The following is a 16,599-nucleotide window of genomic DNA, read 5'->3' as shown; positions in this document are numbered from 1 at the left end:
AAATTAACTCCGTTGAATTAAACTCTCAGTATATTTGTTGAGCACATACCAAACAAAGTGTGTCATTTGTTTTAAATGTAACCGGTTGCCCTGATAATTCTGTTTTGTGCAGTTTGTCGCATTGGTGGCTGGTGTGACGCGTCTAAAGAGAATGGCAGTGTTCGTTAAAGTTCTGCACGGCGAGGTGTTTCGTCTGTTTAAGGGGCCCGCCCATAAATGACGTCACGCACCTGGGGAGGGGGCGGGGTCAGACATTTGTGACGAGGGGGGGGTGAGAAATGTGACGTCACATCAAAATGCGCAACTTTAAATAAACATAGACAACACGTTCTACTTAATTAAATAGACTTTAAATTAATGTTTTCTTCTACAACATCGGAGTGCAGCGCCACATTAAATACGCACTACAATGACAATAGTTTAAAGCGATTTGAAGCGTGTTTTATTTCCAAAATTGAAATATGGTTTTGGGGGGGGTGGGGGCAGAGCTTTGTGACGTCATTTGAGGGGGGGGGGTCTGACTTTTTGTGACGAGGGGTGGGGGGGGTCAAAAATCGTCCAAAATCGCGTGACGTCATTTACGGACGGCCCCTTAGACAATAAACGACATTGTTTCTTAAGATTTGGCCGAAATAACAAACGTCTGCCTTTTTTCCTCCTCGATGGTCAACACGTGCGACGGCTGCCGTGACCAATATGACTTCGCAACTCGTCGTGTTTGTGGTGTCGGATTGCCTGAGGTGACGCGTGGCATTGCACACCCTCCGCCACCCGACGGGGCCAATTTAATAAAAGTCGTCAAGTCGACAAGCGCGTCAATTTATTGCTGCTTCGGCAGTAACCCACCACCGGCCACTAAACCATCAGTGTGTTGTTGACGAGCAATGCCACAACGACGTTTCGCCGGTACTGCAGTTGCAAGCAGCATCGTCAGGCCGCTGGCAGAATTGTGGCAAATTCTGGCAGATAACATCATGGGACCTCTCTTGCCAGCATCAAAATATAAGAATAGGTTAATTGGTGTTTTACCCTTTTATCTGGCAAAAAAAAAAAATTATATTTTTTACTGGCAAATGAGGTACCAATGGTGTAAATGCTTACCGCGAGCTCTCATACTCTGATGGTGCATTGTCCTTGAGTTGTGCGCCTTTTGGCGTCATCTGGTCCAACCCATGTGAGACTAGGCTCTAAAGAAAGCTGTCTCGGGTGAGGACCAATCAACTTCAAGGACAGTGCATACATTATCAGAGTTGTGTTTTTTGTTTGCATTATGACTGCAGGTATTGTGGTCTATGTGTAATGTAGTAACTCGGCGGGAGACGACTTCACGGGTAACACACTCTTTATTTTATCAAACTCGTTCACAGGTGACTAACACCTACTTTGTATCTCGGGTGACAAACACCCACTTAGTATCTCGGGTGACAAACACCCACTTAGCTACTTGGCGACTAACGCCCACTGAGCTACTCGGATGACCAACATCCACTTAGTATCTCGGGTGACAAACACCCACTTAGCTACTCGGCGACTAACGCCACTGAGCTACTCGGATGACCAACATCCACTTAGCTACTCGGCGACTAACGCCCCTGAGCTACTCGGGACACTCCCTGCCCGGGGTATCCGTCTCGACTGTGGGTCCCCAGCCCGACCCACGGGGGCGTCGGACCCCGGGTCCCACAGCCTCGCCTCCGAGCCACACAGGGCCCCGGTCCCCACAAGGACGGCGGGACTAGGGGTCTCGTGGCACTAGGTCTTCAGCTCCGTCTTCGGGTCTTCAACTGGGTAACTCTCCCCGAGTGCTCTCGCGCGTCCCCCTTTATACCCCACCTGCGGACGTCGCTGCGAGCACCCACTTATTCGACCAATCGCCGGGCGCTGGCTACGATCCTCTTTTCCCACATCTCATCGTGCCTCACCACTCACTCCGCGCCGCCCCGTCATCTGTCACTCCCGGCGCGCGCGTCCACACCACGCCCACAACGCGTGCCCAACCCCGCACCCCGCGCCGCCCCGTGATCCATCACTGTCACAGTCGGCGCACGTCAATACCACCACTACATCTGCAAACATGACTCCTCGTGAAAAAGGTGTCAGTTTTGTTGCCAGATAAAAGGGTAAAAAACCAATTATCATAAGAATAGGTTTTAGCCTTTCTAGCAATAAAAAAGTTGTGTTAAGATGTTCAAATACCGAATTGAAACTTTTTGCAGGGAATCGTGTTGCTGCATTAAGCACATATACTTGTGTTGAACATGCAAACAAAACTAAACATTTGTTGGTAGTATGTGATGCATCGTCTTTGAAACCGATTGGTCCACCCCAGAGACGGCTTTCTTTTGAGCCGCGTCTCGTACAGTGTTCGACCAGAGGATGAACAGCACAAGGACAATGCACTATCAGGACATTGAGAGCTCGGGGTGAGCAGCTACAGCAGGGGACCTCACCTTGCCACTGTGCCAGTATCAAAATATAAGAATATGTTTTACCCTTTATGGCAATAAAACAGGTGTGTTAAGATGTTAAAACACCAAATTGAAACATTTTGCAGGGACTCCTGGTACTGCATTAACCACATACACTTGTGGTGAACATGCAAACGAAATCACATGCTCCGGTAGTACATGATGCATTGTCTTTGAAAACTATTGATTCACACCAGAGACAGCTTTCCTTAGAGCCTAGTCTCAAACAGTGTTAGACCAGAGCAGGGACGTCACGCGGGTTTGTGTCACCCCCCCCCCCACCCCCATGGACCACCAAAAGGGGGCTGGGTGATCACGTGTCCAGATAAAAGGGTAAAAAAACAATTATCATATTTTGCTACTGGCAAATGAGGTTCCAATGGTGTAAATGCTTACCCCGAGCTCTCATACTCTGATGGTGCATTGTCCTTGAGTTGTGCGCCTTTTGGCGTCATCTGGTCCAACACCATGTGAGACTAGGCTCTAAGGAAAGCTATCTCGGGTGTGGACCAATCAACCTCAAGGACAGTGCATTCATTATCAGAGTTATGTTTTTTTTGTTTGCATTACGACTGCAGGTATTGTGGTCAATGCAAAAATGACTTCTTTGTAAAAAAAAAGTGTCAGTTTTGTTGCCAGATAGAACGGTAAAAAATCAATTAACAAGCTCCGGTAGTACATGATGCATTGTCTTTGAAAACTATTGATTCACACCAGAGACAGCTTTCCTTAGAGCCTAGTCTCACATGGTGTTGGACCAGATGACGCGCGCCTTTTATTATTATTTTTACCTACTTGACTTTACCGAAAAAAAACCTAACAGCATGAATCCTTGCAGTCACGAAAGCTTCAAATCTAGAAAGAGCTGATATTATGTTGGTTTAATAACCCATCATTATTCACTTCTTTCGCAAAGCACGTGGCCAACCGTGCTAATAAGAGGTGTGGGTTAGCTTGGTTAAAGTAGTCTAAGAACAATTCTAGATTTGAATCTTTCGTGACTGCAAGGATTCATACTCTTAGTTCTTTCGGTAAAGTCACGTAGGTAAAAAATGAAATTTAAATTAATAAAAATAAAACAAAATCACGACGTTTCGGAGGCAACACAAGCTTCCGTCTTCAGGTGAAACCGTCACAGCAAAAATATCTGTATCACTTGATACAGATATTTTTTTTCACTTGATACCGATATTTTTGCTGTGACGGTTTCGCCTGAAGACGGAAGCTTGTGTTGCCTCCGACACGTCGTGATTTTATTGTTTTATTTTTATTAATTTTAATTTCATTTTTTATCTACGTGACTTTACCGAAAGAACTAGTCTAAGAACACCCTGTATGACGGCTTCATTAGAGCAAGACATTTCATGGCTGCACCTTTGTTTGTTTTTTTTTCGTTATATTAAAACAAATATATCCCTCGTGACACCTTGGCCATAAACAGCGCGAGGTGTCAGAGAATTCTTCACTGCATAAATTAATACTAAATTTCGATTTAAAGCTTTCGTGACTGCAGGGATTCATCTTCTTGGTTCTTTCGGTAAAGTCACGTAGAAGGGAAGTAATAAAATAATAAAAATAAAACATAATAAAATAATTCTCACGACGTTTCGGCCACAACGCAAGCAGCCGTCCTCAGGTGAAGACCAGGTCTGTCGGGGAGACAGCGTCTGAATGACAGACCTGGTCTTCACCTGAGGACGGCTGCTTGCGTTGTGGCCGAAACGTCGTGAGAATAATTTAATTACGTTTTATTTTTATTATTTCGTTGCTTCCCTTCTACGTGACTTTACCGAAAGAACCAAGAAGATAATACAAAATTCTCACGGATAGAGGGGGCCCTTTAGCCGAGCAGCAATGCAAATGGAGCAACACAATTGAATTACGGACTGTAATTCGAATATTTCATGAACCTGACTAATAATCCCTTGAGGTGGAAAATTTCGTTCGCAAAGGTGTCTAGGGGATTCATGTATGTGTGTTGAATTTATGTATGTGTGTTGAATTTCTTTCGCGCAGTACAAAAGCCAACCGTGCTAATCGGAGGTGCGGGGAAGGACAACAAACTAAACACAAAAGCAGTTCTAAAGAAATTAGTTTTCGATTTAAAAAAATGTCATGCTGCTCTTTGTGGGAGTGCTGGCCAATAAACATCTGCTAACCCAATTGCATTTCGCTTAACACGTTAGACATTGACGCTGATGAGCAGAGGTGTGGACTCGAGTCATGTGACTTGGACTCGAGTCAGACTCGAGTCATGAATTTGATGACTTGCGACTCGACTTGGACTTGCATAACAATGACTTTGTCCCACCTATGAGATGTGGACTCGAGTCATGTGACTTGGACTCGAGTCAGACTCGAGTCATGAATTTGATGACTTGCGACTCGACTTGGACTTGCATAACAATGACTTTGTCCCACCTCTGCTGATGAGACTCAAACGGTTGACATCCGTCCAAAGTTGTGTTTGCTTAAACAAATGCTGCTGCTGATTAAAATATTGTTCTGGAATGTCAATAGGTTGATGGACTAAACATAGCTATATATGTGGAGACACAGAACGAAGTTGTTGATGCTGTTGTGTGCTTGTATTGCGGGGAGAAGAGATGGGCTATTGAGCCAGTAAACATGCAACGTTGAGGCTAGCGTATGTTAATTTAAAAAAAAATCCTGTAATCCAAACTTTTTACGTGGATATGAGACAATTTCTGAAGGGTCTACAAAATCTGGAAACATTTTGGGGAGTTTATTTCGGACCTGAAATATATTTACAAAATACAACGACACGTGTGAAACTACTGAACATCTGTGAAAAAGAAAAAGCTTCAGCGCTCATCGGATTTGTGCAGGATAAATGAAGATTCTGAGGATGTTCCAGAAGATTCGGTGAGGCTCTTCCGAACCTGGAAGTCAATTGGATGATTGTCTTCCGCGTGTTCAGTTGGGAAACCAGAAGCGGTGGAATCTTCCAGAAGACTCGGTGGGGCTCGTCCGAACCTGGAAGACAATTGGATGAATGTCTTCCGTCCGTTCAGTTGGGAAACCAGAAGCGGTGGCATCTTCCAGAAGAATCGGTGAGGCTCTTCCGAACCTGGAAGTCAATTGGATGAATTTCTTCTGTCCGTTCAGTTGGGAAACCAGAAGCGGTGGCATCTTCCAAAAGACCCGGTGGGGCTCTTCCGAACCTGGAAGTCAATGCGATGAATGTCTTCCGTCCGTTCATTTGGGAAACCAGAGGCGGTGGCATCTTCCAAAATACCCGGTGGGGCTCTTCCGTACTTGGAAGTCAATTGGATGAATGTCTTCCGTCCGTTCAGTTGGGAAACCAGAAGCGGTGGCATCTTCCAGAAGACTCGGTGGGGCTCTTCTGTACCTGGAAGTCAATGCGATTAATGTCTTCCGTCCGTTCAGTTGGGAAACCAGAAGCGGTGGAATTTTCCAGAAGACTCGGTGAGGTTCTTCCGAACCTGGAAGTCAATTGGATGAATGTCTTCCGTCCGTTCAGTTGGGAAACCAGAAGCGGTGGCATCTTCCAGAAGACTCGGTGGGGCTCTTCTGTACCTGGAAGTCAATGCGATTAATGTCTTCCGTCCGTTCAGTTGGGAAACCAGAAGCGGTGGAATTTTCCAGAAGACTCGGTGAGGTTCTTCCGAACCTGGAAGTCAATTGGATGAATGTCTTCCGTCCGTTCAGTTGGGAAACCAGAAGCGGTGGCATCTTCCAGAAGACTCGGTGGGGCTATTCCAAACACGGAAGTCAATTGGATGAATGTCTTCCGTCTGTTCAGTTGGGAAAACAGAGGCGGTGGCATCTTCCAAAAGACTCGGTGAGGCTCTTCCGAACCTGGAAGTCAATGTGATGAATGTCTTCCGTCCGTTCAGTTGGGAAACCAGAAGCGGTGGCATCTTCCAGAAGACACGGTGGAGCTCTTCCGAACCTGGAAGTCAATGCGATGAATGTCTTCCGTCCGTTCAGTTGGGAAACCAGAAGCGGTGGCATCTTCCAGAAGAATCGGTGGGGCTCTTTCGAACCTGCAAGTCAATTGGATGAATGTCTTCCGCGTGTTCAGTTGGGAAACCAGAAGCGGTGGCATCTTCCAGAAGACTCGGTGAGGCTCTTCCGAACCTGGAAGTCAATTGGATGAATGTCTTCTGCGTGTTCAGTTGGGAAACCAGAAGCGGTGGCATCTTCCAGAAGACTCGGTGAGGCTCTTCCGAACCTGGAAGTCAATTGGATGAATGTCTTCTGCGTGTTCAGTTGGGAAACCAGAAGCAGAGGAATCTTCCAGAAGACTTGGTGGGGCTCTTCCGAACCTGGAAGTCAATGCGATTAATGTCTTCCGCTTGTTCAGTTGGGAAACCAGAAGGGCGACATCTTCCGGAAGAGGAAGAGGGTTGCCATTGTAAGTAAGTACGCAGATTTCCTGTGTACGCGCAGCAGTTAAACTCGTTTTTTAAAACGAGTACAGTCCCTTTTTAAATAACACGTTTGTAGATTGGAATACGTTGTTGGGAATGTGTACACGAAGACTGAACTTTTAAATATATACTTTGTTTTATTGGCGTTAGACTTGGTGTTAGGCCTGTACGCTAGGCGAGGCGTTTCGGTAAACTGTGAACATTACACTAAAAACACGAGTTACATAATTATAGTCTGTGATAACATTATAACTGTGGTGTTCATACGTTCTATTGTATCGCCGCGCTAGCCTATCATCCCTCAAGAGTAGATTGAGTAAATATATTGTAATCATTGAATCTCAAAGGGCCAAATCAGCTCTTAGGCTACATTATGGGCGTCCCGTGAATGTTTTACAATTTACACTTTAGGGACTCAACAGTGGTTGTCATACACACAAACTTGCTTCCGTCATGGAAACGTGGAATTGCCACCACTGTCTCGGGGTCACCAACGGAGATGAGCGTGTGGCTCCTTTTTTTTGTGCTCGATTGTGTAGTCAGGAGATTTGTGTTTACACTGCGCAGTGTACATTTAAATTCTGCAACGCTTACTGCGTTTGTTTATATACTCATTCACATCCCTTCTGTTAAACCCCTGCTGGATTCAGGCTTTTTTACGTTGTGTAGGTTATGGGGGTTGTTTGACTATACTTCACGATCAGTGCGGGTTGTTGAAAGGGTTGGGGAGCGGTTGGTGGCGCCTTGGGATCTGTTCTCATATCACTCGCCACTTAGGCCTCAGCAAGGTAAGGTCATTTACCCTCTTTACCGGGTAAAAGGGTAAGGGTAAAGGTGTCGACATGCCAAGGGGTAAGGTAAAGGGTAGGGTAAAGGTAGCTCGGAAGAATTACCCGGTAGGGTAAAGGTAGCGCGAAGTATTACCCGGTAAATACGGTGCCTTGTTTACCGCTAGAAGCTCCGTGGCGCAGTCCGTGGCCTCCATTTAAAAAAGAATTTTTTAAAATATTTTTTTAAAAACACGCTTTTATGAAATGTACTAGTAATGGCAGAACTCCAGGAAGGGGCCGCAAAGCTTGCCATAACGTAAGGGACCGTGGCCAATTACAGCCAACGTCAGTTGACCGTGGACAAGTAGACCCAAGCCGAAACATAACATGAAAAAAGAATGTTTAAAAATATATATATTTTTTATGATATAATATAGTATTGTCATCAGTATGACATAAGTATACCAAGTTTGCAGTCGATACCATATTGGGAAGTGGGTTAAAATTGAGTTACAAGATTTGAGGATACAACAACAACAAGCGTGTAAAATTGGAATCATCGAGAGTATTCTATATTAATAAAGCGCTCTACCTAGCATTTACCGTTATAAACCTTTTTCACGTGTAGTATCCCAGTAATTACCCTGTAATCGGGTAATTTGTATGGGGTAAGGGTAAAAGGTAGGCTAGTTGCTTTTTACCTTACCTGCTAAAGGGTAGGGTAGAGTGATTGTATTGTAAGGTAAAAGGTAGGGTAAAGGTAGGCTCGTTTTTACCTTACCTTGCCGAGGCCTAATCGCCACTGACACCAGCCGAAATTGCGCTCGGGTTATCAGTTTCATTCTGCGTTATGCTAATCACTGCGCCACCGCTCTTGCCAGACTCATTTTTCTAACTTAAATCTTTGAAAACCATATACGTATCAAATGATGTATAAACTTATTACGGTATGATCCATTTAATCAACGCACCGGTTCACAGGAATTTAGGACGAGGACGATAGTTTGCCTTTGGCTCCTGCTACGGAGTGAAAAGTCACGATGGGATGCGATGGAGGAACCATTCCCAAGAGACACGAGCTGGTGAAGGGGCCTAAGAAGAAGGCACAGGTAGGGAGTGGGATTACTCCCGATGATGACTTTCCTCACTGGTGTCTCGATCCATGGCTCACCTGTCTCATGAGGCTGTCATGATGGCACAGTGGTAACACTTGTGGCACAACTTGGGCACTTCTATGTGTTTGCACGAGGCACGACGGTGGCGAAATGTTAACTCCTTCGCCGAGGATGCAGGAACATGGGTTCGATCCCCACCCTGACGCCTGTATATTTGGAGTTTACATGTTCTCCCCTTGGTTACGTGGATTTTTCCCCGCCTCCGCTGGTTTTGCCCTCCATATTTATAAACATCCGTTTAGAGTGTTTGGCTGCTATAAATTTCCACGCAAAAAGCAGCTTCATTGAACTATCATTTGTGGCCAGGTCACTTCTGAAAAATAAATATACAGCTCAAGTTGGTCTTACCTGGTAAAATAAAAAAAATAGTTTTAGTTATAGTTTTTTGTTCTCCCCTGCTCTGCGTCAGTTTCCTCCGTGTCTGCTCCCATTGCAAAAAAACAATGTCATTGGTGCTGGCCAAACATCCCAATGTAGGACTTAAAACATTCGTAAATGCAGGAAATCTGGACTTTCTTTGGTAAATAAATAACATTTATTGTTATAACTGCCCGATCAAATGTCTTTAAATTATCTTCTAACAATATTGTATCTTTATGCACTCAATCAAGTGCCTTTTTTATTGTCATTTATTTTTTCCAGAATTTGATAGTCTGTATGTCGTCACTGCTAGAGACCCCTTTATTAAACCATACTCGGCTCTGCGGTTTGTTGCCCTCAAAATGTGCCGTCGTTTTGTTCAGAATTCTGTTCATAAACAATGAATACAGAGGAGACCATTCTTAAAGTGATGAAGATAGAATATTACAATTAGTGGAGGAATGTTATGCAGATGTATTTACACGTTTGTACCTGTGCGTGTGTGTGTGTACGTGCTTGTCTTCTGTTGTGCAGAGTGACAAGGATGCGGACCTGGCGGCACGCTGGTTTTATTGCGCGCTGAGTCAGCAGCCACTTCGTCCGCCTATAGTGGCCTGTGAACTCGGCAGGTGAGCAGGAAGGGAGGAGGGGAGCAAAGGGAAGCAGAGAGTGTTTATTTCTGCACATTTGATCCGTGCGTGTGTGTAAGCTTTATTCATAAAATCAGTACCTGTTGCAGTGTGTAATCATCAGCACTTGTGATGCTGACTACACCCCACCCCACCCCCTTGTGTCCATACTGCCCATAAGTACTTGCCCGATTAGTCTATTCAAGGTGTTTTGGGGATCTTTGTGTGCAGGCTGTATAACAAGGATGCCGTCATCGAGTTTTTGCTGGAGAAGAGTTCGGAGAAAGTAGCTGTGGAGACTTCTGCTCACATCCGCACCCTCAAGGTACGCACATGCGTGTTGCACGTCATGACCTGCTGTGGCTGTGTGCCCATGTGTGTCCCTGGGCATGTCTACACTTGTCCCTTTGTGTATGGGGCATTATTGAAATGTGTCCCCATGTGTTCTCATGTGGGCCCCAACCATCTCCACATATCCCCCATTTGTATGGCGTTTTATGGGTGTGTGTTGCTTGTCTCCGTGTTTCCCCACGTCTTTGCAGGACTTGACCGAGATGCGCCTGACGGAGAACACGCTGTGGCAGGGCGAGCATGCACACAGCAAGGGCGGCCAGACCACCAACATTCCCGCCCCACGTTTCTGCTGCCCCCTCATCGGCCTTGAAATGAACGGGCGCCACCGGTCAGTGCCACAACCACAGCAGCAGCAATAATAGCAGCAGCAGCGGTAGTAGCAGTGTCAGAAGCAGTATCTACATCAGTAGCTACAACAATAGCTACAACAATAGCTACAGCAGTAGCAATATTTACAACAGCAGCAATAGAATGTGATCATGGCAAAGTGACCACTGTTAACAGCAGATGGCAACAGGAGCCATAGTATCATGTTTATGTGTGTGGGTCTAACGGAGCAGTGACATGATGGGCATTGCACTGAGTTATTAACCCAGCAACCTGCGTCGTACTCTTAGGTTTTTTAGGTAAAGTCACGTAGGTAAAAAAATTAAAATTAATAAAAGTAAAATAAAAATAAAATAAAAATCACGACGTTTAGGAGGCAACACAAGCTTCCGTCTTCAGGTGGAACCGTCACAGCACGATAGCTGTATCAAGTAAGAGAAATTCCAAGAAAACAGTCCTTGTATATATACTGGTTGACGGTGGGAGGAGCCAAGGTAGGCCCTGGATATTATTATTGTGAGGTTCGGTGCGGCTGAAGCACGCCGTTAGGAATGAGCCTTTGTTGTGTAGACTGGTTGAACTCGGAGGTTCCAAGAGTTGTTAAGGTGCGGCTGATGTAAAGGTGCGTGTAAATGGGACTGAGCCTTTTGTTATGTAGAGGTGGTACGGCTGAAACCGCTGCCAGGAATGAGTCATTGTTGTGTAGACTGAGTCGGTTGTGGGCCTCCCCTAGGTCCAGCTATACTACCTGGGAGGTCTTGTGTAAATAATATATGATGGTGAAGGTGACTTAGCCTTCACAGGGTATATAGTGTTCTGTGCTAAACGTGAGACCTTGGGAGACAGACAGAAGGGCATGGTCCTGGCCGCAACAATCTCCCGTGTGCCATGTCGGCCCGAATAGGTGCTCTCTAACAGCACTTACCCCAAACAGTCTACAAGGCATGTGTTTTTGTCAGTCAATGTGATCCTTTGCTTTTCAACTGAGTGACAACCCATTGTGTGAATTGTGATGGTATTCCTGCAGTTTTGTGTTCATTCGGGGATGTGGCTGCACTTTCTCCGAGCGAGCTCTCAAGGAGATAAAGTCCAACGCCTGCCTCAAGGTAACGCAACACCATGGGCCTGCGCTTGGACAGAGTTTTAAGGCTGTGGTGGAGAACCTATCGCGCAGGACCACCCTTCACTCGGCCCGCAGCCAAATGATTACGGCCTGCAAATGATAATAGCACGTCGTTACAAGCATCTGAGCTGCACTAATAGGGTACTAGAGGGAAATATTTTCAAGCTGGCAACTAAACTGTTGCTAATTTTAACACTGTGCTCAATCAGTAAATTAATGCGTTAATGTGTGGTTGCCCGCTGAAGTAATTTTTTCACCCTTGGGAAGCAAACGGTTCCCCACCGCTGAGCTCAAGGAGACACACGCACGATGGCACGAACGTGCAACACGAGGACAGCAGAGAGGAGCTAACACGATGAGATAGTCATAATGAGGTGTGCTATGGTCAGTGTGGCGTGACATTTCAGGACGACGATGTTGTGGTGCTGAACAGCTCCGCAGAGGAGATCAAGCAGCTGAGGGAGCGCATGCTCGAGCGTAGAGAACGTGCCAAGATTGAGCGGGTAGGTACGGCGGTGACGCCAGCACCACCAGCACCAGTACCATCGGCACAACCAGCAACACCACCTGCATTATCAATAGCGTCATGAATATCAGCACTACCACCACTGATCACGAGTACCTCTAGCACAACTACCTTCAGCATCACCGGTATCAGCAGCAGCGAATCCCAGTGCCATGACCAACAGCAGTAGCATCCACATCAACATTATAAGCAGCACCACTACTGTCATGATCATCAGCACCATCACCTCCATCATCACCAATAATGCATCATCAGCAGCAGCAACAGGAGGATGAGCATTAACATATGAACAGTACCACCACTTTAATCACCAGAAATATCAACATCACCACTAGCAGCAGCATAGCCACCTCCACCGACATCATCAGCATCTTCGTCACCTGCAGCGGTACCAGTACTCAGCACCAGCGCTAGGATCGAGATACAAATCTGAAGTAAAATGGGATGTTTTTAGATTTGAGTCAAAAATTGCGTGTGTGTTCCGAGATAATTGTTGTGATATCCCCATCTGTTTCTGCAGAAACTGAAGAGGGTGAAATCCAATGGCTCACAGAGCACTAAAGCCCTCGAAGGTACACTTGCTCAGACACGTGTGATCGCTGTTTAGACAAGTACATCCTCAAATTACTGGGCCAAGTCAGTTGTGGGTTTTCCTGGTATATTCCTTTTCCTTTACAAAATCCAAAATTTTTTCCACAACTTAATTTCACCTATTAATAGTTTGTAATATATTGCTTTTCATGTTGCTTGAAATTAGTACGGTTGGCTACATGTGGTGTGAAATAAGTTTTAAATACATACAAACCACTGAAAATCACAAGCAAATTCTGAAAGGCACACTCCAATGCAACAGTACTATAATATACAGTACGAAACTGGATATAATGATGAGAATTGTTATGGTGAATATAATTAACATAATTAGTTATTTGATATGCCTGTTTCCCGTATTTGTCTCCACATAAAACAAATTAATGTATACATCCCATCAGATTACACGGCCTTCTAGTAGTGCATTTTTCAACAGCATTCGTATAACACAAGCGAACTCTGGATCGGTTTGACATTGTGTCACAGAAGCAGTTAGGCTTGCTGGAAACAAAGCTGGTGAGACAATGCTGCCAGATATGTATAGGCACGTACCGTTTTAACTGAGACTGCCTAGCACATCACATTTTACTGGTAGGAACCTCCTGGTTACACCAGCCCACAGGGGATTATTGTGTCCGTCCGTCGTGCATCCAAAAATGGGAGGGGTGGGGCTGGGTGGAGAGGGTGGTGGTGGGAGGGGTGGGGCTGGGTGGGGAGGGGCTGGTCACCCCGTGGTGCCCTTATAAAACTCAACGTTTAACCTACTCGCCCGCCCTCACAGTCGGCCATATTTGCGGAATACACCACGCCACCGTTGACCCTGGCCATTGACCGAGCAACCCAAGGGTCCTACCAGCTCCCTCCGCAGGACAATGTGTTTAGAGGCACTCGCTCTCTCTCTCTCTGACAATCTGACCAGGTGGTTAACTTCGGGTCGTCCTTGTGTACGCGTGCGTGTGTTACAGAGCCAAGCACATCTGCTCATGTCTTTAAGAGACCTTGGCCCGTGGCAGCAAGTCCTGCGGTGGAGGAGGTGGGGCTCAGGGCGGAGAAGGTTGCACGCCTCCCCGTGGAGAAGGTTGGCCCTACTGTGGAGGAGACCCACCTTCCAGTGGAGAAAGTTGGCCCCACAGAAGAGAAAGTTTGCCCTACAGAGGAGAAGGTCGGCACCACAGAGGAGAAATTGGCGGCGGGCCCCGCAGGGGAGGTGAAGAATGGCAAGATGCCTGTGGGCAAGCAAGGACGGGAGGGAAAGCGAGCGGTGGGAGCTGAGGACACAAAGTCGGCCAAGAAAGACGCGAAGCCCTGCTCGGAGACGTACAAGTCCCTGTTCACCTCTCACAGCTCGGCCCAGAAGGAGACGGCCCACTGGGTCACCTACAATCCCTACTACAATTGAGCCCGAGTGTGTTTTCGTTACATATAAATGCACGAACACGCTCACGCACATCTTCCCCAAACCCTCGGAGCACTGGAAGATGTTTCGGCATTTGTGGATGTAGTGGAATGTTTCCTAAGTTTTTATTGATCTCCCGGTGCGGCAGTTTGAACATGAGTCAATTTTCATAAATCCGCCCCCTACCCCCCCCCCACCTCTGTCTACCCAGCAGTGTGGCTCGGTACACCACAAGTCACTCTGCAAATTCTGTGTGTGGCCATCGTGGAAGAGTAGGCCAAAATAGCCTGTAGAGGGCCTCTCCAGAGCTCCCTCGAATGGAGTCCCTTGCTCCAGCAGTAACACGAGCAAGTTATTGCAGTGCTGCACCTTTTCATCTTGAGCAATACATTTGGAGTGGTTGCATAGCGCACTGCACAATGAAGCCTGTGACCTGAGTTGTATTCCTGGCCTTGGCTAACATCCGTGATTAGTGATATCTAAGCTGGTCCTGAGCATCCCGTCAACTTTGCCAACCAGCATTGACCATACTTCACCATGTGAAGTACAACGCCCATGACTGAAGCAGCCTTGGCTTCATCTCGCGTTGAATTGACAAAGGTGCTGTACATTATTCAATTAATGGATGAAAATAAGACGATACTTTTTTTTCAATATGCTTGCGAGTTCTGATTGTGTTTTTTATTCTCAACATATTTCCATCAGGAAACATTGTCATTGTTCCATGAAGAGCCTGGGACTTGTTGAGCCTCTCTTGATTCTAGATTTGAAGCTTTTGTGACTGCAAGGATTCACACTCTTAGGTTTTTTCGGTAAAGTCACGTAGGTAAAAATAAAAAAAATAATAGAAGTAATAGAAATAAAATAATAGATCACGACGTTGTGTTGCCTCGGAAACGTCGTGATCTATTTTATTTCTATTCTATTTTATTTTTACCTACGTGACTTTACCGAAAAAACCTAAGAGTAAGCCTCTCTTGGTTAAATTCTGGTAAATGAAGAACATTGCTGTAATTATGCAGTACTGTGTTGTTCAACTTCCTCCACACGTCTGTGCTTTTTTCCTGCAGAAATATAAAGGAGTGAATTCACATGAATTACAGCATAAACCCGTGCTTTCCGTTTAATATTAATTTTATATTCATCTTAACCACAATCCTTTCGGTTATGTTTCATTCTGTCAAGTAGTGAGTAAAATATGTATTGTCAAGTGTTTTAAGACTTCAGTTGTGCATTCATCATATAGGCTTGGTTTTGGCATCTGTTGACTAACATCAACATTATTACATAGCGGGCCACCAGGGTGAAAGCTTAAATGTGTTAAGGTCCTGTGGTTGAAACGTCTGGAGAAAGCCACTGGATGGTCTGTGTGATCCTTACATTATTGATGATCTTATTCACGACTAAACCACGTGAATTCCCCCATTCCCGTTACAATGAAGGAAACATTTAAGAAGATTCTATTTGGATATCTTGCAGATCAGTGCAACGTCGCATGAGATAACGGCCCACAGAAGTGGATATCACAGAATTCGTGGTTCACAAAGTAGGTGGCAGCACTTGCCACACACCCTACCACCGAGAGTAATGGATGAGTCAACATTTAATTCTCACATTTGGAATGTATCCCTTTGTGCAGGGCCAGATTTTAGGCGCTGGTTGTTGGGTGCGGTCATTGGTGGCCAGGTTGAGACAATTTACTTGTAGACCCGTTTTAATCACATTCAACTCTAGTCTTACACCGTTTGAGACTAGGCTCGAAAGAAAAGCTGTCTCTGGTGTGGACCAATCAGTTTCAAAGACAATGCATACATTATCAGAGTGTGTTTTTTGGTTTGCATTCTCACCACAAGTATTGTGGTTAATGCAGACATGATTCCTTGTTAAATATTTCAATTTAGTGTTTTAACATCTTCACATCTGTTTTGTTGCCAGAAAAAGGGGAAACCCTATTCTCATATATTAAAATTACTGAAAGAACCAAGAATACGTCTACATTATAGACTGCCAGTACGCTCGCTCAGGTTAAGAACCAGGTTACAGTCTACATTATAGACTGCCAGTACACTCAGTACGATTAAGACTTTATCGAAATAACCAAAGAATTTGGTTCTTTACACTTCTGCAGATGTCGATGCCACCACCGCCGCCTATTGCACGGCGGTGGTGGCATGTTTGTTCGTATCTCTGAAAGTTCATAAGTTGAATATTCGTAAATAGAGGAGTACATAAAATTGGATCACCCTTTACATACAAATATATACAAAGTAAAAAAACCTCTGATCTGGCAACCTATTCCGAAACCATTGCCAGCTGTTATTGTAAACCACAGTTTACACAATCTCCACGAACGATTCCAGTCGACAATATCTCTTAACTGACTGTGAATCGGCGCGAAGAATCGATTCCCTTCAAAGCCCCCAAGGCAATCAAGCCAACGTAACGATTCCCCGACGTGTGAA

General features: G+C 45.4%; 1 protein-coding gene across 3 annotated transcripts; it reads left to right on the top strand.

Moving 5' to 3' along the window:
- The first annotated feature begins 6,789 nt into the window (after window positions 1–6,789).
- On the top strand, window positions 6,790–14,791 carry RTF2 (replication termination factor 2). 3 transcript variants are annotated; one of them, XM_078604810.1, is made up of 9 exons: window positions 6,790–6,874; window positions 8,638–8,765; window positions 9,726–9,820; window positions 10,052–10,145; window positions 10,363–10,502; window positions 11,529–11,607; window positions 12,014–12,127; window positions 12,671–12,722; window positions 13,707–14,791. In XM_078604810.1, the coding sequence occupies exons 2-9, from the start codon at window positions 8,697–8,699 to the stop codon at window positions 14,138–14,140; spliced, it is 1,077 nt and encodes a 358-aa protein (XP_078460936.1). In that variant the 5' UTR covers window positions 6,790–6,874; window positions 8,638–8,696; the 3' UTR covers window positions 14,141–14,791. The 3 variants fall into 3 exon arrangements, with proteins under 3 accessions (XP_078460936.1, XP_078460937.1, XP_078460938.1); XM_078604811.1 differs by having other exon boundaries at window positions 6,792–6,870; XM_078604812.1 differs by having other exon boundaries at window positions 6,857–7,074.
- The last annotated feature ends 1,808 nt before the right edge of the window (window positions 14,792–16,599 follow it).

This window comes from Lampetra planeri, chromosome 23, assembly GCF_965212315.1.
Source record: "Lampetra planeri chromosome 23, kcLamPlan1.2.h2, whole genome shotgun sequence".
Classification (NCBI taxonomy): domain Eukaryota; kingdom Metazoa; phylum Chordata; class Hyperoartia; order Petromyzontiformes; family Petromyzontidae; genus Lampetra; species Lampetra planeri.
The sequence above is the reverse complement of the archived record's forward strand: the minus strand, read 5'-3'. Positions and strand labels throughout refer to the sequence as shown.